Raw genomic sequence first — 23217 nt, 5'->3', positions numbered from 1 at the left:
ACTACCATACAAGGGAGATTATGTACCTACTTTTTTTAATTTACATGGCAGCCAATGCGTGAGCAGAGGTAATATCAGGGATGATATCGACTCGATACGGTCAATACTTAATAACTGTAGATAGGTACATAGAATTTCCCATTCATAACTATGAAGGTATGTCAAATCATTTAAAAGTACCTAAACACTACATGCAAAATTAGTATTTTGTGTTTTAGCATTATTATACGCTAGTACCTAAATAACCTACCGAAGGAATGAATTAATTATACTAATTGTACTTTAAGTCAAGTACTTACCTAAAGCATATTAGTGGTTTTGTTTAACGGATAAGTAGGTACAGTACGCGCCGAAAGTAATGTACATCGACTTTTAGAAGGAGATAGCAGATTTGTAGAGCGTTTTCCCTGTCGTTGAGACCGACAAAACGTCATATAGGTATGAGTGACAGAGACAATGCTCTACAAAGCCGAAATGTCATTCTAAAGGCCGATGTACATTATTTTCACCAGCGTACTGTAGGTAGGTATTTACTTTGGGTACTGCGAATGAATCCACATTTTGTGAACGCAGATACCTACCTAATTATGTTGATTGTGGGTACTGGGTAGTGGAGTGCTAACATAGCGTATAAATTACCCAGACAGGGGTCTAGATAGGATTTATGGTAATAGAGTGCCTATTTGTGAAATGTTCAATGTGTTCGATAGGTACAACCACGAAAATATTCTTTGGTAGTGCAGGTTAGCTAATTAAAAAACAAAACCAATAAAAATAACATTAAACTGCGGTTGAGAAGATACAGCACAATATAATATAGCCGGACCAGTCATCGATCCTAAGAGGTAACCATCGCTGCTGAACATGACAAATGACATGATCGGCAGGTAGAAGTGTTGGAACGCTGAAGGAGGCTGCGGAGTGGGAACGAGAGCTGGACGCTGATACTCAACGGAAGAAGATAGGGAAGAAGAAGAAGACGTTAATATGCTCACCTTCTCCCGCTATAGAAAATAGGTGCAAATCCGTGTCGGTTTAATATCGGGACGTCTCAGTCGCATCCGATACCCGGGATAATTCGAAGCCTCATTGAGACGCGGACTGTGCCGCTGTCTTATTCTCTATCCTGTGTGTTGTGTATGTGGGTGTCAGAATCAGTGAGTCCCAAATGCCCGCTTTTGTGAGGGATGTCTCATATTGCATCTTCCCCAACGAAAAAATGGGTAGTAATGGGGAGTTGGAAGTGGATAACGTTAGGTATATTGTATTGTCATGCGACTAAATTCGTGTGCGAATTTCTTTATCTACTACCTAATCAAAAATCTATCGCAAGGATATGTGAGTCAAAATATAAGAAAATGAAGCTAAATTCATAAGACCGCGGTGAGCACAAGTGGAGAAAACGGCACGCGGTCTGATGTGAATTGATCGCCCTAATAACTCGTATAAAAACAAGTAGATATAATTATTTGACTGTTTATATGTATATGATTATATTTTCAGCGTCACCCTGTAGTTTTTCGTGGTAGTTAGGTACATGTACAACGCGACCAAAATACGCCACCGACACAATTTTGTGAAATTCAGATCTAAGTAGGTACTACATATGCATCTAACAATGCATAAGTAATAAGTATTAATGCTTAGTTGCAGGAAAAGGCAGAATATTAGCCATTCAAAGGCACCTTGTCGCACTCCCGTTTTCAGAACAGCCTAATAATACGAAATGTAATATTATATCCGGGTACCATGTGTAGGTAAAGGCTTACCGAAGTAGCTGAATTTTAATAGATAATAATCATTATGCCACGTTACACTGATTTTTTTCAAATTAAATGATTTTTAAATAAATTTTGTAATTGTATGAAAATATAACTTTGTTTACATCTCAGACCTGGTGCTGTACCTGGCGGTAATCAGTTTAAGATGGGAGCTATAGATGTTGGCGATCAATACGTGTAGATCGACAACGCTCAATGTGATTAGCGTCTGAAAGAGCCTCTGTAGTTAGATGTATATACTTTAGTGCACCACAAAACACAAATGGCAGGTTACACAAAAAAAGAAACTTTAAATATAGGTACAAAAAGGCGGTCTTATTGCTAAATAGTGATAGGTCATATAGAAGTAAAGCAAAAATATAAATAAGACATTGCAGTGAATGTAGAAGTTGTTAGAAACATCAATAATTTATTTTGGCTATACATATCACCAGAAATGTAGAGACCGAAAGCTGCCGGGTCTATCGAGACCGGAACCATGCCGGAACTGAAGACTGGTTGTCAGACTAACTTTCATGGAAAATTGACATAATATTATATCTAAATATTAACGTTGACATTTTCTTGGTGTTTCGGTAAAGTGGCTTGTGAAAAACTTGGATTTGGTAGAAATTGCTGGTACTTATTTAGCCGATTAAAATCCGATAATCCTATACATATATAAAAGGAAAAGCTGACTGACGGACTAATCTATCAATGCTCTATTACAGGACGGATCGGGCTGAAATTTGGCATGTAAATACCTAGCTATTATAACGTAGACATCTGCTAAGAAAATATTTTTGGAAATTCAACCCCTAAGAGCGATTACGCACTCATCCGATCCGAGTCCGTTAAAATACGTTCCTTTTTGTTTTATACGAACTATTTGTATGGTAGCTAATACCATACATATTGCTATTATATGCATATGTTGGTACATATGTCGTATCAACGACATATGTATGTCGTTGATATTTTTTGTATCCGTATTTTCACGGATTGTGATCGGATGAGTGCGTGAACGCTGTAAAATAGGGGTTTGAAAGTCGTGTAGTCCACGTGGACAAAGTTGCGGGAATAAGCTGATATTATACACTTATTGACTTAAATATCATCGTCATACCTACCTACTCATAGCAAAAGCAAAGGGGAATGAGAGTTACCTACGTTAACAATTTAAATATACCTACCAAAGAACAGTAACACCAAAACTAAATAATAAAATGTTGGAGCTTAAAAGGATAGAAATAATCTCGTTCAATTGCCATAATAATTCCTATGCAGAATTTCATACGAAGCCGCTAGAACCCGCTCGGCACTCGTTACTGGAGTTCTGTGGTAAGTTGGACAAATTTGACTCCAGGGGGACTATTTTAGCATGGCAAAGTTATGCATGTGCTGCATCCTTGATGTAATTTTAATAACATATTGATACACAAGTTAAAAAATCAATTAAAAGTGAATGTGTAAACGACACAAAGCTTTGACTCGCTCCAGCAATGCGCGGGGCAGCATTTGCTTGTTGGCTTGTACAGAATGACATAATATTATTGCATATTGAACACTTGAAAAGAGTAACCGCCGAGTTTCTTGCTCGTTCTTCTCGGTAGGAACGGCGTTCCAAACCGGTGGTAAATTAAATATTTGACGATTCAAAAGCAGTTGTAAAAGTTTACTTGGATAAATATAATATATTCTATTCTATACAATACGATACAATATTCTATACAGAAACGCATATTTTGTTACTTAATATAATTGCAATATTAATGTTAGCGGAAGCAAATAATTCGATAGACATAAAGCCGTACCAAGTACCAACTAACCCAATCTATAAGGATTTATTTGCATATTATGTACATCAACAATCTGAATAAGTATCTATGTGAATGATATTAAAGGAAAGGGTGTGCAATAGGTCGAGAGTAAGTACTCGTAGATAAATAGACACCTAGGAAAGAAAAAGGATCAAACGGAAGATTAATTGTGTTCATGCTCCAAATACTTTGACGCAACAGGGATGGGTACCTGAAAGAGGGTCTATGAAAATGTCTTGCATCATCATCATGATCAACCCACCGCCGGCTCATTACAGAGCACGGGTCTCCTCACAGAGTGAGAAGGGTTTTGGCCATAGTCTACCACGCTGGCCATGTGCGGATTGGTAGACTTCACACACCTTTGAGAACATTATGGAAAACTCTCAGGCATGCAGGTTTCCTCACGATGTTTTCCTTCACAGGTAAAGCAAGTGATATTTAAGTCTGCCCGGGATCGGACCCCCGACCTCCCGAATAGGAGGCAGACGTCCTTACCAGTTACCACTTGGCTATCACGGCTGCATATTAATAAATTTATTATAAGTATTGATACCTATCATCATTTATTTATTTTATTTAGATACAAGTTACCCATTGACTGCAATCTCACCTGGTGGTAAGTGATGATGCAGTCTAAGATGGAACCGGGCTAACCTGGAAAGGGTATGGCAGTTTGTATTAAACCCATACCACTTTGGTTTCTACACAGCATCGTACTGGAACGCTAGATCACTTGGCGGCACGTAGGGTGGTAACTGGCTACGGCCAAAGTCCCCCATCAGACCAGACCAGAAATTTAGAAATTATAAAATTCCAAACCCCTGCTGGGAATCGAACCCGGGACCTCCCACTAAAAAGACCACAGCACTTATCACTGCACCAGGGAGGTCGTCGAATATGTGCAAATAAAATGCAAAAGGGTAGATTAATATAAAAATACTAGCTGATGCCCGCGACTTCGTTCGCCTATGTCACTCTATCTTTATCTATACCCATGCAAAAAATCACGTCAATCCGTTGCGACGTGATTGAAGGACAACCCAACAAACCAACAAACAAACACACTTTCGCATTTATAATAGGGGATTAGGTAAGTAGGTAGGTACTTGCATGCACTACAAACTTATAAGTTAATCTCGCAGTGTGATTATCATTAAAAAAATTCAAAACAAAACATTTTAAATCATAACCCTCACTTTATCGCGTCATTTAAAACTATTTAGTTTTAAATGACGCGAAATTTAATTTAGGAATTTTCCTAAATTAAATTTTGTATGAAAATGAAAGTTTACAACAATAACAATTTCAATAGAAATATTATATAGACACATTAAAACATTACCTCTTTATTACCTAATAAAGTTCGAATTTCAACTCGTACTTTGCACGCTAGCGAGCAAATTTACCACTTTCCACTCAGATTGCAAAGAGCAAAAGGATTGTTTCCGAGCGAGTAAGATGAAAAATAAAATGTTCCACTGTAACTTGGGTCCTTGGGGACGAAACTTGATTCTATCTCAATTTGTTTGACCTCTCGATTGCATTAAACGAAGAGAATGTTCATTCGTTATTTGATCAAGCCCGGTATAGGTTGAGGTTATCGAGAGGCTTAGGTTGGTAGAAGAACTTATGTCTTGTGGACATAATGGAAGTGTCGTCACAATGCAGCGGTCGAGTTGGTAGGTACATGCTTGCAAACTCTACTTGAACAATTTATATAAAGTTCACTTGAATTTATTTTATTTGGTATCCAATATGAAAGAACGGTTGATAAATAGACTGTCGTTTTATATCGTAGGGGAGCCCAAGAGGGGATTTTGGGATTTACTCGAGCGCGTCAGATTAAGACAAGGTAAGTTAATTAGATGCAGAAAAGTGTGCATTTCACTGATCGGACAATTTTGAGCGTGACCTAAGGATCACAAAGTCACAAAGTTTCAAACATCGGCCATGACTTTTGGTTGCGTCCAAATCGTCAGTTTTTAGGGTTCCGTACCTCAAAAGGATAAACGGAACCCTTATAGGATCACTTTGTTGTCTGTCTGTCTGTCTGTCTGTATGTCCGTCTGTCTGTCCGTCTGTCTGTCAAGAAACCTACAGGGTACTTCCCGTTGACCTAGAATCATGAAATTTGGCAGGTAGGTAGATCATATAGCTGGCATTTGGGGAAAAATCTGAAAACCGTGAATTTAGGGTGAGATCACACAAAAAAAAATTAAATTGTGGTCATGAACTAATAATTAGTATTTTCAACTTTCGAAGTGAGTGACTATATCAAGTGGGGTATCATATGAAAGGTCTTTCTTCATCTGTACATTCTAAAACAGATTTTTATTTATTTTTATGTATCATAGTTTTTGAATTATCCTGCAAAATGTCGAAAAAATACGACTAGTACGGAACCCTCATTGCGCGAGCCTGACTCGCACTTGGCCGGTTTTTTATATATAAGTATACTTAGATTCATTTAGAACAATCTCAGTCAATCGAAAATGATTGCGACAGTCACATTGTAGCTGCGAAACTTTGCTGGTAAAGCCTCGGTCGGCATTATAAGTTCTGCTAAGTACGTAAAGTATTTTTTCCTCCTAACGTTGGCGGCTTATTCCAGAATACCATTAACGTAGCTATTCTGCCGGTTTGTTTGGACAAAATAAAAGAGTATTAAGCTGATTGATCCGCGTTTTTGGGTATGGATGCACAGCGAGCTTTGTGTGTCAAAAAAACATGGAATCGAATAAAAATAAAAAGCTGGCTTTATGCAACGCTCACTTACATGAATTTTAAAGCTCCGCTGTGCTACCCTCTGTCATTTCAAATACCTTGTTATTTGCGCAACGAAGTTCTGAACTTTATAAATCGATTCAATAATTTCTGTTTGGTAACTTTTATATTGACGAGTACCTATTTGCATCAATATGTAAGTTTGTTTGTATATCCTTAAATAAATTAATTCCCTAAAAAGGTGACAACTTTAAGGAATTATAATTTTTAGGGTTCCGTACCTCAAAAGGAAAAACGGAACCCTTATAGGATAACTTTGTTGTCTGTCTGTCTGTCTGTCAAGAAACCTACAGGGTACTTCCCGTTGACCTAGAATCATGAAATTTGGCAGGTAGGTAGATCTTATAGCTGACATTTGGGGAAAATCTGAAAACCGAGAATTTAGGGTTAGATCACACAAAAAAAATTAAATTGTGGTCATGAACTAATAATTAGTATTTTCAACTTTCGAAGTGAGTGACTATATCAAGTGGGGTATCATATGAAAGGTCTTCGCCTGTACATTCTAAAACAGATTTTTATTTATTTTTATGCATCATAGTTTTTGAATTATCGTGCAAATTGGCAAAAAAATACGACTGTAGTACGGAACCTTCATTGCGCGAGCCTGACTCGCACTTGGCCGGTTTTTACTTATTTAAAAGATAAAGCCCATTGTCCCCATATATTTAGGTTTTTTAAAAACCCGTGGGATGTCTTTGTTTATCCGAGATATAAAGCAACTAACATTACCTATTCCTTTACCTCATCAGTCACTCATCACCATTATCATAATCATGATCACCCCATCATGACTCCTGAGCAAGGGTGTTCACATCACAGACAAACACTTAATTTATTTATTTGTATAGGAAGTACCTACCAAGGAACAAGAACGTAGCGGTCTAAGGATTAAGTATGCAGTTGATCGTTGAATAACGTACACGAAGCGTTCTAGTAGTCGTTGTTGTATAGGTGATTACTGCTCGAGCGGTGCATTGCACGGTGCACCATTCCACTGCAATCTCAATATAGATACTGGAGGGGCTAACTGCGCCAGGCAGTCAGTGTATGCAACTGTTGAACCGCAGGACTGCTCAAAGCAATCGTGAGACGTGACTGCTCCAACCATAGCAGCCTCGTGTATGACATTGAAAAAAAAAGATTGTAGTTCGCTATTAAGTATAGTCGCTCGTAGCTTCAAGGTGCCTATGTATGCAAGTTCTTACATCGAATTAAACATAAGTTTGTCGCTGAGTAGGTAGGTACCTATTTACAATATTTTACTAAAATATTTCAATATCGATGCAGTGTAATGGCTCAGTACCAAATACCAATATTGTTCAATTTTGAAACTGCCTCGGAATGTTATCAATATTGGCGAAGTCACCTATAATAGTAATTTGTTATCGCTCTCATGTCTTAGAAGTAACGATATTACCTACAGACTGTTGCTAACCTCGTTCAAGAAATGTAAAGCTTCAATGGACTTAATCTTAGATTAAGCCGGCCTTTAATCTCATAGTAGGTACCTATTTCTATAATATTGTAAGTAGGTATTTAATATTAACTATCAAATATCTCCATCGTAACCGATTCAATTAATGTAACAAGTGAAAACGCAATATCCTTAAATAAATATTTATTAGCTAATATCAAGTTTAACGAATTCAAGGCTGAAAATAATACTTATTGATGAAAGGTGATGAGCCAGAATTTATGGATAAGGAAAGTTTGAATTTAATATAAATTAACACTTAAGTAAGTATATTTAAGTTACAAATGTTTATACCTACTCGAGCTTCATAAATTGTTTTTACAACTTAAAATGCTCAAGATATTTGATTTTTTTAATGCCTGACATAAGCCAGCGCTCCATGACAAATCTACATCCCACAATATTATGATCAAGCTTACATGATAAACAAATTGGACGATAATATTAATTAATATTGTATTAGCTACATACTTATACCTATAGGCTATACCCTATATCATATTATACGTGGCGTGATACCTATTACGATAAGCTGTTTCATGAATAGGTAGGCCGCCATTAATATGAAATTAATATTTTCTAACTCTAGGAAATTTAATAAACGTTCTTTTCCTTTCAGTGGCAGGTACAGAATAATGGCTAATGCGCAGTCATTAGCATTTTAAGCTCTTTTCAAAAATGATCGGTTTTTATTTAGCAGTGAAAACAAATCTTTGCTTTACTATGCAATATGATTAATTACGAATAACAACAATATATTAATTAAGTACATCGCGTTAACGTATATGTGACCTATATTAAACAATATCCACGAGCAGCGAGAACAGCGTATCAATCTCTTCAATCAACATTTTATGATATAAATGTAAGTAAGGTAGATACGTATATTTACTGAGAATACTTATATTGCGGTAATGTATCGTAAGCTGACAAGTTTCGAGAGACGATTTTAAAAAATATATATCATTTTAATCATTGATGATGTTGGAAGGCCACTCCACCCCCATTTTAATGTACCTACTTACAGAAATCTTTCAGTAACATTTTTTTTATAAGTAGGTATAGACCAAATATTTAATAAAGCCTGTTTGAGCAGGTATAACAAATGGCCAGAATAAACATCTCTGGAAGTTTGAACAATATACAATATTTTTTGTAATTTTGTTTCAACACACATTTGCAAACAAAAAATAAACGTTATATATGCAGAAGTAATTTTTGGGCCTATAATACCTATTACTGGTCCAACTGGATATTACGAATTACTTCGCCTCAATGCGGATAATAAAGTTGACTTAGTAATTACATTTTTTAATAAAGATTCTTTATTATGTTTGATACTTAATTCATTTTCGAGATAAAAAATCTCTGCGACAATTTTCATGATTTTTAAGGTTCCATACTACAATGGAGAAAAAAATTATTAAAAAACTGACTTCCAAAACCACTACAATTTAAAAAATAACTTTTGTTTTTACAGGTGTACATGTATAATGTATGTTGAAGTCGGGTGAGCTTCACGCTTTAATTTCTAGTTTCATTTATTATGTTCTCCCGACTTCATACATTCATATACATATTGCATTCACGTGTAGAAACAAAAGTTATTTTTTTCCTTGTAGTGGTTTTAGAAGTCGGTTTAAAAAAATATTTTAAGCTTTTTAGTGTAAGTATGACTGCTTGGTACCTAAAATATGAGTTCACCAGCAAAACTTTCCAAATCCACACGGCTTAGGAGTTCAGTGCAGTTCGACTTGGAATTCAATAACAAAGTCTATGCTCGGCATTTACAATATTATTTCACCAGGAACAGCTCCTAAATCTCTATAGTTTAGGAATGCTGTACCATGCATCATCAGGTTTGAGGAGTTCGGACTTGAGACTTCGGACTTACAGAGTGTAATCATAAAGCCGTTGCTTGATTTCTAAAATATCAATTTATTCAGCATCAGAAATTCCCGAATCTCCACGGCTAAGGAGTTCAGTACCTTGCAGCATCAGGATTGTCTTCGTCCGCCTTTTTTTTTGAGGAGGTCGGGGTTTCTATCCTGGGCACGCACCACTAACTTTTCAGAGTTATGTCCGTTTTTAAAACAATTAAATATCACTTGCTTTTACGGTGAAGGACATCGTGAGGAAACCTGCCTGAGAGTCCTCCATGTTCTGTGACTGTACATGAAACCCGAAAGAAATATTAATGTATACAGTTTCCTTTCAGCTACATTATTTACCTATTTCTTGCAGTAATGCTCTGAATTTACTGCTGGAAGTCTAATCGCAGGCTTTGTATACAGAAAAAGTAATTATTTTGGGAGTATCTGACTTAGCGACCAAAACTCTTCCTCGCGGCTCTACCGGAGCGAAGTGGGTTTGGCCTTTGCCTCGAGACCCGTACCCCAAGAAATCAACCTCTCTCATAAATTATATCTTCGTAGTAAACTCAAAATGAATCCAATCGATTTTGCGAAAAGTAATAATGATGTCCTCCTGACCTAGTTTCGGCCACGGCGCGGCGGCCAATCGCAGCCAACAACGCGGGGGATATTAAATTATTGCACAAGTCATTTAAGTAGCTCTCTTTGCGTGTTCTATGGGGAGTGCTTTGAAGAGTTGTTTGATCTTATTCCACACTCCTTTTTCTACAACCGCACCGCACGCCACCGTAAACAATTTCACCCTCACGACCTGGGTGTCTGGTGCACTTCGACCGCCTGTTGTGCCAGATCCTTTTTCCTTACGCACATGTAATCTGTGGAATCAACTCCCTTCGGCGGTGTTCCCATTAGATTACAACAAAGGGTTATTCAAGGGGCGTACCAACAAATACTTGAAAGGCCGGCAACGCATTGGTGGTTCCTCTGGTACTGCAAATGTTCATGGGCGGCGGCAATCACTTAACCAGCCTGCCCGTTTGATCGCCATTTTTATAAAAAAAATCAAGTAAAGGTATAATGGTGTTCTTTTTGAGAACTAAACGTCGTAATCGAAGTCTCAAGTGCATTTGGTCTGATGGGACGGCAGTCCAACACAATCGGAGAGAAATCAGATACAGACCGACGGTTTTACTTACTGTTCTCCGAGGCACTTGTCGGAGATGAAACACCACCAGCTTGTTTATTCTGGGCTGCTACTGAGTTTTTTTTGGCAGAAATACCCAATAACTTTTTGGTGAATAAAAAAACTTTTTGGCCTTCCGGCTACTACCACTGAATTGCTACTAGATCAACCAATCAGTCAAAAATGGTAATAAGTAGGTAATATTCAGGTAATCTGGTGCGCAAGCTCTCTTACAAATAGCCCTACTTACGGCTACTTCGTACCGAGAATCATCGGATTCGGATCGGATGATGCTTAAGGAGTCTATAGCAGTGCATATTAATAAGTACCTACTTACTATCTCAGTTCCATCGTGGCGTGCATAATAATAAAAAAACCGGCCAAGTGCATGGCGGGCCACGCGCAGTGTAGGGTTCCGTAATCACAATCCTCGAAAAATAGATATAACTCCTTAACCTGTGAACTTAACATAGCCCTGATAGTTTTCCTTTAAAATTGATTATATATACTACTGCTGTGAGTTTTTTCACGTTCCTATATACTACCATTTGGCTGATAGAGGGGGGAGGGACTTGACTCTAATAAAAATTAGCACTTTAAAAAATCATATTTTACAAACGAATCTTGAAATCGGAAAATTATGTTCCCACACCCACAGTATTTTTAAAAGACCTATTCAACGATACCCCATACTATGGGATAGACGAGAAATTGACCCTCAAAAAAATTCACCCTCACTTTACATGTAGGGGAGTTACCCTAAAAAAAATATTTATCAAAATTTTATTTAAAAATGACAGAATAGAACTTTAATATTAACGAATTTTATGAAACTCCGATTAAGTATGTATCACAAACTTTTACCGATAAACCGATTACGGAGCAGAAAGCTTGTTTGCAACTGTGTTTAATAAAAACCTTTTCACCAAGTAGCTTATGAATTGAGATTATCTGTTGACATTCGCGCTTCGAGGACATTTTCAAATTATACCATGAAGGGTTTGGAATACGTTTTGCTGAGAGCAAACATCTTTGTGAATTTCTTGAGTGTACATTCGTAGTACTACGTATAGTGTATACTCTACATAATTATATTTTATTAATTAAGAAATGCCAGCTGGTAGGCGGCATCAGCCCACTCATTCTATGCTGATTAAATATTTAGATAGGACTAACTGATCCGACCTACCTTTGTTCGACTAAAATTGTCAAAAATCAGTAAGGGGGTGGAATTTCCAAAAATCCCAAAACACGTACCTACTTACCTACTTACTACTTTTTCATTTGTGATCAAAACCCCAAATACAATTTTTATGGATATATGTATATGTATGTAAGTAACTTGAAAAATGACTGACTTTCATCCCCTATATTCAACCTCTTAATAGAAGGGATAGAATTTTCCAAAATTGTCAAACACGTATTTCACATCCTAAAACTGATTTTCATTGACATTTAACGGTGGTCCAAGTTCCATACAAACTTTTGGTCACTGTTTAAGAGCCTTGGGGGAGAATTTCCAAAATTTCTTTCTTAGTTAGTGAGTGCCTACGTTATAAACAATGAACTTACTATCTTACGAAGTTAGAAGTATTTTTGGTACGATTAAAAAAGTATAGCATTCAATGATTTTACATAAGTACCTATAGTACGCGACAGGTCGAGATAGCAATCGGGGTATGACGCGGGGGACGCACGTCACCCGCGATATCTCGCAACGTGTTAGCGCGGGAGCTGTGCGGGTGTGCGGGGCGTTTTGCCATCTCTTATTTTGTCTTTCTACTTCCATATTTTTAACTAAAAGAAATGAAATATATACTTAAGTAGGTACTTAATTTAAAGGCAGACGTTGAAATAAATGGCGCGTCTTAGCTCTTACTGAAGTAAATGAAAGCGAAATTAATTAAATGTTTCTAACTTTCTACCGTGAAATTACGTATCACAGCCCACTGGATTAAATTGTTAGTATTAACTATCATACCTACCGAAGAATATGCACAAACCAATAACCTACATTACGTATTATAAATTAATAGTTCCTACTAAAAATATTCAATATCTATACCTACCTAACCTAAATTAAATAAGATGAAAATACTAATAGCCGCCAAGCAGTGGTGTTTGATGCCTATACTTATAGCAAAGTTTTTTCTTTGAATGAACATTACTTAAGGCGAATAATACTTAACTGGCAGTCGATCCATAGCGTCTTGCCGAGGTATGAATGTTTTTGAAGTATATTTTTATTTATTTTTTATTAAAATGTAAATTATACTGTACTAGGTAATGCCTGCGACATCATCCGCGTAAGTTTGTTTTTATAAATCTTGTGGAAACTCTTTGATTTTCCGGGATAAAAAGAAGAAAATTTCGTCAAAATCGATTAAACGGATGGGCCCTGAAAATCTAGCAGACAGACGAACAGACAGACAGACACTTTCGCATTTATACTGATAGTATGAATTAGTTCGATGGAAAGAGTACTTATTTAGTTTTTGTTTTCGGGACCTTGCCAGACAAAACTGAAACTTTATAGCTGGCCATTTATTGTGTCGTTATAATGACTGACTAAAATAAACCGAATAAACCGAAAATAATACCTAGCAGTTCCACCTAAAATTCACATAATATCCTACTAACATGAACTAGCTAGCATTTTAGCCATTTTCTAGTATCGCAGAAGACCTGCCTTTTTATAAACCGGCCAAGTGCGAGTCGGGTTCGTGCGCCGTGGGTTCCGTGATTTAGCTGAAAATATAAGTTTATAATCGCAAATTTTAATGTGATATAACTACAAATTTATGCTTTTTGCATTTTTCCCTTTACTTTAGCTATAAAAAATTGTTTCATGTCAAATTTTATAATTCTAGACTACACCTACGAAAAGCACCCCTATAGGTTTTGATTCCCTTACGCGTGTCAAAATATGCGGCATATTCGGAATTGTCGACCTGAGTATTACCTAATTTAAACTTGATACCTACTCGCGTTATTGAGAAAGAGGGTCTTGATAGACTGACAGACTACGTAGTAATCCTATAAGGGTTTCCTTTTTCCTTTGGAGGTACGGAGTTCTAAAAACTTTGAGCTTTTATCAAGCATTTTTATAAATTTTTTCACGGCGCGGCGGCGCGGCGGCTTCTCAGGTCAATAATACGAATTTAGGTAAAGTCTGGACTCGACTCGACTTTTAATTTCGGTGAATTGGGGCTGATTGCTTACAGTCTAATTATTCCAATAGACGTGATCCTTCTTATGTTGCTTGTATAAACTTAAAATAAACTGGGCACTCACTTGTTCGAGCGACTTTAATTAGGTTGGTCCTAACTCCCAACCTCCCCAACTATTTCGTAAGTGTTACGTTTAAAACGTATTAGCCGCGTCCTTTGTTTTCTAAAGAGGTTATTAATGATTATTGGCAAAGTATTTACTTTTTAATTAAACTTACTGTTCCCAACGACTTCGTCTGCAAATAATTTCTGTTTCGCCCTGGGATTCATTTTTCCTTCCTCTAGGGTTCCGTACCTCAAAAGGAAAAACGGAACCCTTATAGGATCACTTTTTTGTCTGTCTGTCTGTCTGTCTGTCGGTCTGTCAAGAAACCTACGGGGTACTTCCCGTTTACCTAGAATCATGAAATGTGGCAGGTAGATAGGTCTTATAGCAGACATTCGGCGAAAAATCTGAAAACCGTGAATTTGTGGTTACATCACACAAAAAAATTAAATTGTGGTCACGAACACGAATTGCTATTTTCAACTTTCAAAGTAAGATTACTATACCAAGTGGGGTATCATATTATTATGATAGGGCTTTACTTGTATATTCTAAAACAGATTTTCATTTATTTTTTGGCATAATAGTTTTTGATTTATCGTGCAAAATATCGATAAAATACGATTGTAGTACGGAACTCTCAGTGCGCGAGTCTGACTCGCACTTGGCCGGTTTTTTTTAAAGATCTCTTAGGTACTCTTTGATTTTCCGGGTAGAAAAATTTTACCCATTTACCTATGCATAAGTCTAAATAAATGTAAAAGGATTGAATGACTGACTAATCTATCAACGCACAGCTCATAACTACTGGACGGATCTTGGCATGCAGATAGCTGACGTAGGCATCCGCTAAGAAAAGATTTTTTGAAAATTCACCCCTAAGGGGGTGACATAGGGGTTTGAAATTTGTGTAGTTCACGCGGACGAAGTCGCGAGCATAAGTATAAGCATAAGCATAAGCATAGTACCTAATATACAAAAAGAAAAGGTGCCTGACTGACATCATCTATCAACGCATCGCTCAAACTACTGGACGGATCGGGTTGAAATTTAGCATCCAGATAGTTATTATGACGCAGGCATCGGGTAAGAAAGGATTGTTGAAAATTTAACCCGTAAGGGGGTGAAATAGGGGTTTGAAATGTCCACGCGGACGAAGTCGCGAGCATAAGCTAGTAAGTGATATTAGTATGGATTTTACTGTAGCACTTACCTATTATCAAAGTGAATTTTGGTTCGTAGCCTAGCTAGCTAGTAGGTAGTCTCTCTTAATGATTAATTAATTCATTATATTCATTACTCGGCTCAAGCCCAAGCGTGTAGGTTTCATTTGGGAATATTATTGTTCCCAATACTTACGTAGGTAGGTATGCAAACCAATTTTTTCAATGTTGGCCTCACCCGTAATTTATTGTTTACCCATTTTTTGGGCTAATACATTTTTAGGGTTCCGTAGCTCAAAAAGAACCCTTATAGGATCACTTCGTTGTCTGTCTATTCGGGAGAATCAAAACCTACCTATAGGGTAGGTACTTTCGTTGACCAAGAATCATGAAATTTGGCAGGTAGCAATGTCTTACTCTTATAGCACAAGTAAAGGAGAAATCCGAAAACCGTGAACTTGTGGGTTAAATCACAAGAAAAAAGTGTGACATTACCAAATAATTAGTTTACTAAATCACATCAAGGTGGCTCTGTCCGTCATTATATTGAAGTGTTGTGCAGCTGTTGGAGCGATAATTTTTTATTATATTTTTTTGAGATTCCTTGTACGATGGTACGGTACCCTTCGTGTGCAAGTCCGACTCTCGCTTGGCCAGTTTTTTAGGGTTACGTACCCAAAGGGTTCCGTAATAGGGTCCCGACCCTATTACTAACACTCTGCTGTCCGTCCGTCTGTCACTAGGCTGTATCTCATGATCCGTGATAGTTACACAGTTGAAATTTTCACAGATGATGTATTTCTGTTGCCGCTATAGCAACAAATATCTACTAAAAACAAAATAAAATAAATATTTAAAGGGCTTTCCATATGACAAACTTGATTTATTTGATCGTTTTTGCTCGATATATTGATAACGGCAACAGGTAGACGTTTGAATATTCACAGAATATTTTACTTTAAAATTAAATAATTCACTTTAAAATTAAATAATTATTTAAAATCAAACAAATATTTAAATGTGCTTATTTATATATATATATATTAAGGGTGCCCCATACAACAAACCTGTTTTTTTTTGCCGTTTTATAGATGGTACGGAACCCTTCGTGCGCTAGTCCGACTTGCACTTGGCCGGTTTTTTTATTATCTTTTCTCCTCATTAGTTTTTTGAACATGTCAGATTTTTGTTATTGCAGTATAGGCTGGATAGAAAGCTTGTGTGGTTGTGCTTGACGACAATCATCATGTCTAAAAATCGAGAGCCTCAATAGCTCAACCGGTATAGGAGTGGACTGAAAACCGAAAGGTCGACGGTTCAAATCCTGCCCGTTGCACTATTGTCGTACCTACTCCTAGCACAAGCCTGAAGCTTAATTGGAGAGGAAAGGGGAATATTAGTCATTTAATATGGCTAATATTCTTTTTTAAAAAATAAGCAAAGCAATGAATATGGTCTGTGGAACGCGCTTGCTTAGAAGATCCCTCTTGCCTTGAAGTTACTTAAAAGTTATACGTGACAGGAACGGTGAAAAACTGACCACTATCAGCAAGATACCTACATCACATGGTGCGTGTACACGGTACATTAATTAGCCCGCACTGTGCGGGTTTCATACACCGTGAGAACGGCCATGTGGCCCACGTGTGCGTAAAACCAATAATTTTTTCTACCCGCGTCGGTGCATGCGCGGTCTGCATGCACCGCACTGTGCACAAATGAAATCTTTCGGAAAATCGGTCGGGAATTTTTTGGAACAAATTTTGGATTTTGTACTATACTATTCAAATACCTATACTATCTTTGAACTAGTTATCTCTAACTATTTATGGTCTATATTCTGTAACGGATGTCTATATCCATTAAACTTCAAGGCCGTACCTGGTACCAAACGATCTCTTTGAGAGATCACGATCTGAACCACTTTCCTAGCATAGCAGGCTTTTGTATAAATATATCTTAGAATGCGATGCCGCTGTCTATTCCACGTACCAACGTATTTTAATGCATAGAAAGAGAATAAATAGCGTGAAATAAAACGAAAAGCCTTTGAAGAAGAACTGTTTATTTCCATTATATTATAATGTTTATTTACAGGTCTTGGTTGAAGATTTTTATGATAATATGGTTTATTTAAATTTATTTAGAAAAAATACCTACAGTCAAATATAAATACTATAGATAGATTGTTGTGGGTAAAGTAAGTATATTTCTAGAAAGAGCATCTCATTAAAAACACTGTATCGTTACTAATCCGCTTTTTGAATTCTATTCTATTTTAAGATGCTCTCTCTAAACATTTTTTCATCAGATTATAAATTAATTATTATCAAAATATAGAGAATCTTTTACATTACGTTTGAATAAATACAGTCGATAGCTTAGAAATTAGTGTTTAATGAGATAATGTAAAAAAATTGTATAGAAAAATAATTTTACTTTAATACAAAGCATAATACAACCTATACCTACTTACCTATTAATCTCTACGAAAACAAAAATCAAAAATAATGTAAGTACACATATGAGGGTTTGTACGAATAACATCACAATGCATAACATTAAATCGATCTCATGCTACTTCTCCACATTTCCATGACGCATTGCACACTAGAGTACTCTCAATAAACTAGCAATCGGTGGATAAAGGAACATGTGGGTTAAATTGATGGAAAATCGCCCACCGGCTTACATCGAGAATTGTCGGCTAGTGATTTACCGCACTTCCACAAAAGGACAGTTTATTTTTCTTATTATGATAATATAAGACATCAATACTGCGAATTTCGCTACAGTACAGAAGAGAGTAAAATGCAGCCCGAGGATATTAGAGCGATACATAAGTAAATATCTAACTCCCGCGCCTTTTGCAACGTTTGTCAATAAAAAGTTTACCTTTGTCAATAGGAAGCGTGGTGAAAGATTTCACCGGGATAAACGAATAATGGAAGAACGATTCCAAGGAAGATGGGACACTTACTTGATGGCAGATTACTACTGTAACATTCGTTGGGATTTAAAGCAGTCTAGGACATTCAAGAAAGTCAAAAATATAAATAGATAATATTGATAACATTTCTGATGGGAAGTACTTGGTAATACTATGGTAGCAGCAGCATGTATTCTCATACAGGTATACCTTTTTTTTTAAGTCATGTAATTTCTTTTTAATGAAATATTATTATTATCATATAAATATAAATATATTTGTTCTGAGAAGAAAGTCATATTACTTAAAGATAATTGTATACGGATACACAATAAATAAAAAGCTCTTTAAAATAAAGCGTGTAAAAAAATATTTTGGTGAGAAATAAATGTGGGTAATTTACACACAAGAGCAGCTAGAAGAAACCTAGTGTTGTTTTCGTAATCTAAAATCTAAAAACTCCTATTTTTTTAAAATAATAGATAATATTATTCACATTCGTCCTGACAAATCGATAAAAACACAGTAAGTATGCAGAATAGGAACCATTAACGCATGTATTTAGATACCATATTCAATAAGCAGATAAAAATTTGTGAAGGATCATATATATAATGGTATACAAAAAAAATATGAAAAGAGTTGATTTATAACACGGAAGGTTTATTATAATCGTAGACTAAAATGTTTTGTGCAATTTGCTGTCTTCTCTTAAAATATGTAGGTACCTACTCACAACTTATTTCCTATGTAGGTACAAATTGTAAGAAACCTAGAATTACAATGTATATTCATTATTATCATTTATCTGTTATTTAGTAAGTGATTGATTTTATCATTATTTTGAACATCAAATTAGGTAGTTAAGTTTGTAAGTTAGGTAGGTATGTACAAAGTGTTTGGAAATAGTTTGACATTTTGACAGTTTTTGTTAAATATGGAAAAGATTCGGTATGGATTCGATTGACGAATCAGCTTAAACCATTGGCTTGAACATTTAAATTGAAATAGGTAGGTATGTATTAAGTCCCGCAAATTGTTAATGCGCGTGGCCGCCATTTTAGTGAAGTCAGCACTATAGACTGAAGTTTCAAGCTGATGGTATATTTTTATTTCGGCTGACGTCAAAATTACGTCATTATGATTTTAATGAAATATGGTTCCAGCGCAATAGCAATTTGCGGGACTTGTAGGTATATTTAGCAATACACCTATATAATATTAAGAAAAAAAAACATAATTAATTATTAATGTAAGTACAATGATTAAAAATATAAATATCTTACAGCTGGACTTACGTGATTAGTCGGAGTAGCCCCTTTGAAAAAGGACCCCGGATGGTTCCGAAACTAGTCGGGCATACACCGACTAATCCAGTGAGTCTATTCATAGTAATGGATATCATTCATGATAGTTTCAACGCTAAAATACTTAATTAATAAAATAAATATTAAGTATATTTACATTTTAATATTAAATTACTATTAGTAGAAAATAGATGTATTATGTTCGGAGATTTACGTTCATTTATCTTATTTTCAGCACGTAAACGTATAATCATGACATTTACGTACTAAGTTAAGCTCATGAGATCACTATAATTTTAACAACATCCACAGTCCACACCATTCTGTTCCGTGGTCCACGCCATTCCCGAGTCGGACAACAAAAGACCGACGGCTTATTTGTTATGAAATTTTAATCGTACAAATCTTTTCTAGATACTGTTGAAACAGTATAAAAGCCGCTGCTATCGGTTACCTCGTCGGTGCTGTCTGTTAATCAGGAAATGTCCGTGTTTTCGATTTTGTAGAGATACCTGCGTCGTTGCAACCCTCATGATTCCCCGTTGGGGGCAGTAGTCACAGTGCTGCAGTTAGCTCGCGTCGATCGGGTAGAGCTTCGCCGAAGAGCCCCTCCGCCGACGCGGTTCAACAGTATCAAATTATCGCTTTTTCTTTTTCCGGAAAAATTACAGAACAACAATTCTCGCATCCCTTTTCTGAAGTTTTTCGATAGGAACGCGTACAACAGAGGATTTATGCCGGAGTTAAAATATGTTATGAGAAATGTGAGCGGCGTGAGCAGAGCGCTGAAGTCGCTATTACCTTCGTAGCCACTAGACCAATACTGCCACATCTTTCGCGCGTGAAATGGTAGATTGCATATCGCGAAAGTCAGCACGACAACAATAAGCATCCGTACTACCCCGCGTCGCGCACGCAGAACATTTCTTGAGAGATGACTTAAATGATGGCAACTTCTGGTTTCGTTATTGTGACAGGACTTTGTTCTTGAGGGTGTCGAAACTTTCCCCTGTGTGAAAATAAATACTATCATCAGTACCAATGTCATTTTCAAAATAAGTAGCTACTTTATTTCATAGATTGAAATACGGCAAAATTTAATGGTCAAAATATGGAAGTTCAAGTATTTTAAATACAAAAACCAGCCAAGTGCGAGTTTGACTCGCGCACCAAGGGTACTCGGTTATATTTTTGGACATTTTGCACGATAAATAAAAAACTATTATGCATAAAAATAAATAAAAATCTATTTTAGAATGTACAGGTAAAGCCCTTTCATATCATACCTCACTTGATATACTTAGTTATCTTTCTTCGAAAATTGAAAAATGATAATTATTAGTTCATGACTACAATTTAATTTTTTTTGTCTGATGTAACCTAAATTCACGGTTTTCAGATTTTTTCATCTTATGTCTGCTATAAGACATAAGGGGAAGGTAGGTAGGCTACCTGCCAAATTTCATGATTCTAAGTCAACAGGAACCCCGTAGGTTTCTTAACAGACCGACAGACAGACAACAAAGTGATCCTATAAGGGTTTCGTTTTTCCTTTTGAGGTACGGAACCCTAAAAAGAAAACATATTTTCATGTTTTACTTACGACAGTACGTTTTACTTGCGAAGTCTCGTACAGCGTTTAGTAAGAAAGATAATTAAAATTCAACTAGATCACGACAAATATACTAGGTATGCACATTATTGTTTCCGAAGTAGGTATTCAAACAGAAACAACTCATTTACATAAACTTAATATTCCTATTGTATGTACAACCATTATATCTACTGGTTAAAATAGATACCTTTATAGTACCTGTAACTACCCGCCCTGGCTTTACTCGTGTATAATTTCAGAAAATCGAGCGCAGCTACACTAGTATTCAGCGTGAAGCGTGCACAGATAGACAGACAAAAATTTACAAAAATACTGTTTTGGGCTCTATATAATAATGCTTCCTCCGATTCAAATTCTCAAAAAATATTGTATGTATAGAAATCATAATATAGAAAATAAATAATGTAAAGAAGAAAAAAGAAAGTAATAACAGTGAGAATCTTCATCTTACAGTGATACAGTTTATATGTTCTACGAGAGTTAAATCAAATATTTTATGTGACGAATGGACACAATACCAGACATATATACGTAAGCATTCCTTTATTATTTAAGTGTCCAGTAACGTTTATTTATATACAAAGGATTTATGTATTGTGGAAATATACGTCTTGACAAATTAAACTAAATAATGCTATGAATAGTCGTGTCGAATCTTTGTAATGAGTGGGATTATACGGTAGTTAAATCTATATACAGATGTGATTTGTGTACTCTAAGCTGATAACACAGTTTAATTTTTATCAGTTAGAGTACGATTTTGATGATTTTTGATTAGGTGTTTACCTACTGCTGGCTGGCTGGACCTAAAGACTACTAAGACAAAAATTTACAAAATTATTGGACCATACAATTCCAAACTTTTCATAACAATCATTAATTGGAGTGTATTTCACTCGTACCTTTTACTTAAAGGCTATCCATATGGAAAAATACTGAAAGTTTCTATTTCTGAACAAAATTATGTAAATCTTTCTTAGATACACTTTCCCATAGTATGGCTATATGTACCTAGCTAAGTAGAGTGCATCTTCCACATTAAATACAGATGCAATAAGAAATCACCTGCTATAAACAAACCTTGGTTTCCGAAGAGCCTGCTAGGGGCTTTTGTGACTCGCAGTTGGCGGGAGAAGGTTTGTCTGCACGGGGACATTGTGTGCCACAGCATCGGCCTGGCCCGAGCTGCCTCAGTCCGTGCGAACTCTGCCACAGCCCCACAGCGATCCTTGTGTATAGCACCTGCAACAAATATTTCATTATTTATCTGTCTTAATATGAGTAACTAGAGAATGCCTGCGACTTCGTCCGCGTGGATTTAGTTTTTAAAAATCCCGTGGGAACTCTTTGTTTTTCCGGGATAAAAAGTAGCCCGTGATGCAAGCTATCTCTGTACCAAATTTCGTCAAAATCGGTTGAACGGTTGAGCCGTGAAAAGCCAGCAGACAGACAGACAGACACACTTTCGCATGTCAAAATCGGTTGAACGGTTGAGCCGTGAAAAGCTAGCAGACAGACAGACACACTTTCGCATTTATAATATTAGTATGGATGAGTAGTGATCAAACGAGTAGACGTTTAACCTGATGTGAAGTGATTCTAGCCGTCAAAGAACCTAAATACGATATCAGAGAAATCCGAGGAATAAATTGGTTTATTCGCCCTTCAAAGCTTAGTGGACACATCACTAAAGGCACATAGTTTCACAATCTACATTTAGATGCCCAGACAATCCTCTCTAGACGTCTAAGGCAAGTGCTTTTAAAAAAACATACCTACTCGTGCTTGGGTCGTCCAATAGAAAAACATTCAGTAAGGCAGTGGTCCGACCGCCGACGATGAACGAGAAACGGGTAGAACTAGAAACTTAAACGAGTTGGCGTTCAGCGGGAAGCAAGTATGTAGTTTCGATAGTTTTGTCGCCGGGCTATAAGCGAGTGTGCAAGTGTGACGAGCGATTACTCGCGCCATTCGCCCGCGGTCGGTCAATCCTGTACAAACCTGCGCGCGTGTTACACGTGTTCAA

General features: G+C 36.5%; 1 protein-coding gene across 1 annotated transcript in view; it reads right to left on the bottom strand.

Annotated features, from left to right (window-relative positions):
* Window positions 1-17394: 17394 nt before the first annotated feature.
* The window catches only part of TrissinR (Trissin receptor), a 66776-nt gene continuing 60953 nt past the window's right edge, over window positions 17395-23217 (bottom strand). Inside the window, exons 6-7 of the mRNA XM_034969777.2 lie at window positions 22272-22433; window positions 17395-20585 (exon numbers count right to left, since the gene is read on the bottom strand). Coding sequence (XP_034825668.1) covers window positions 20106-20585; window positions 22272-22433 — 642 coding nt within the window. The 3' untranslated portion in view covers window positions 17395-20105. The remainder of the gene's footprint in view (window positions 20586-22271; window positions 22434-23217) is intronic.

The sequence above is a fragment of the Maniola hyperantus genome, chromosome 1 (assembly GCF_902806685.2).
Source record: "Maniola hyperantus chromosome 1, iAphHyp1.2, whole genome shotgun sequence".
Lineage (NCBI taxonomy): Eukaryota > Metazoa > Arthropoda > Insecta > Lepidoptera > Nymphalidae > Maniola > Maniola hyperantus.
This window is presented reverse-complemented; position numbering and strand designations above follow the sequence as displayed.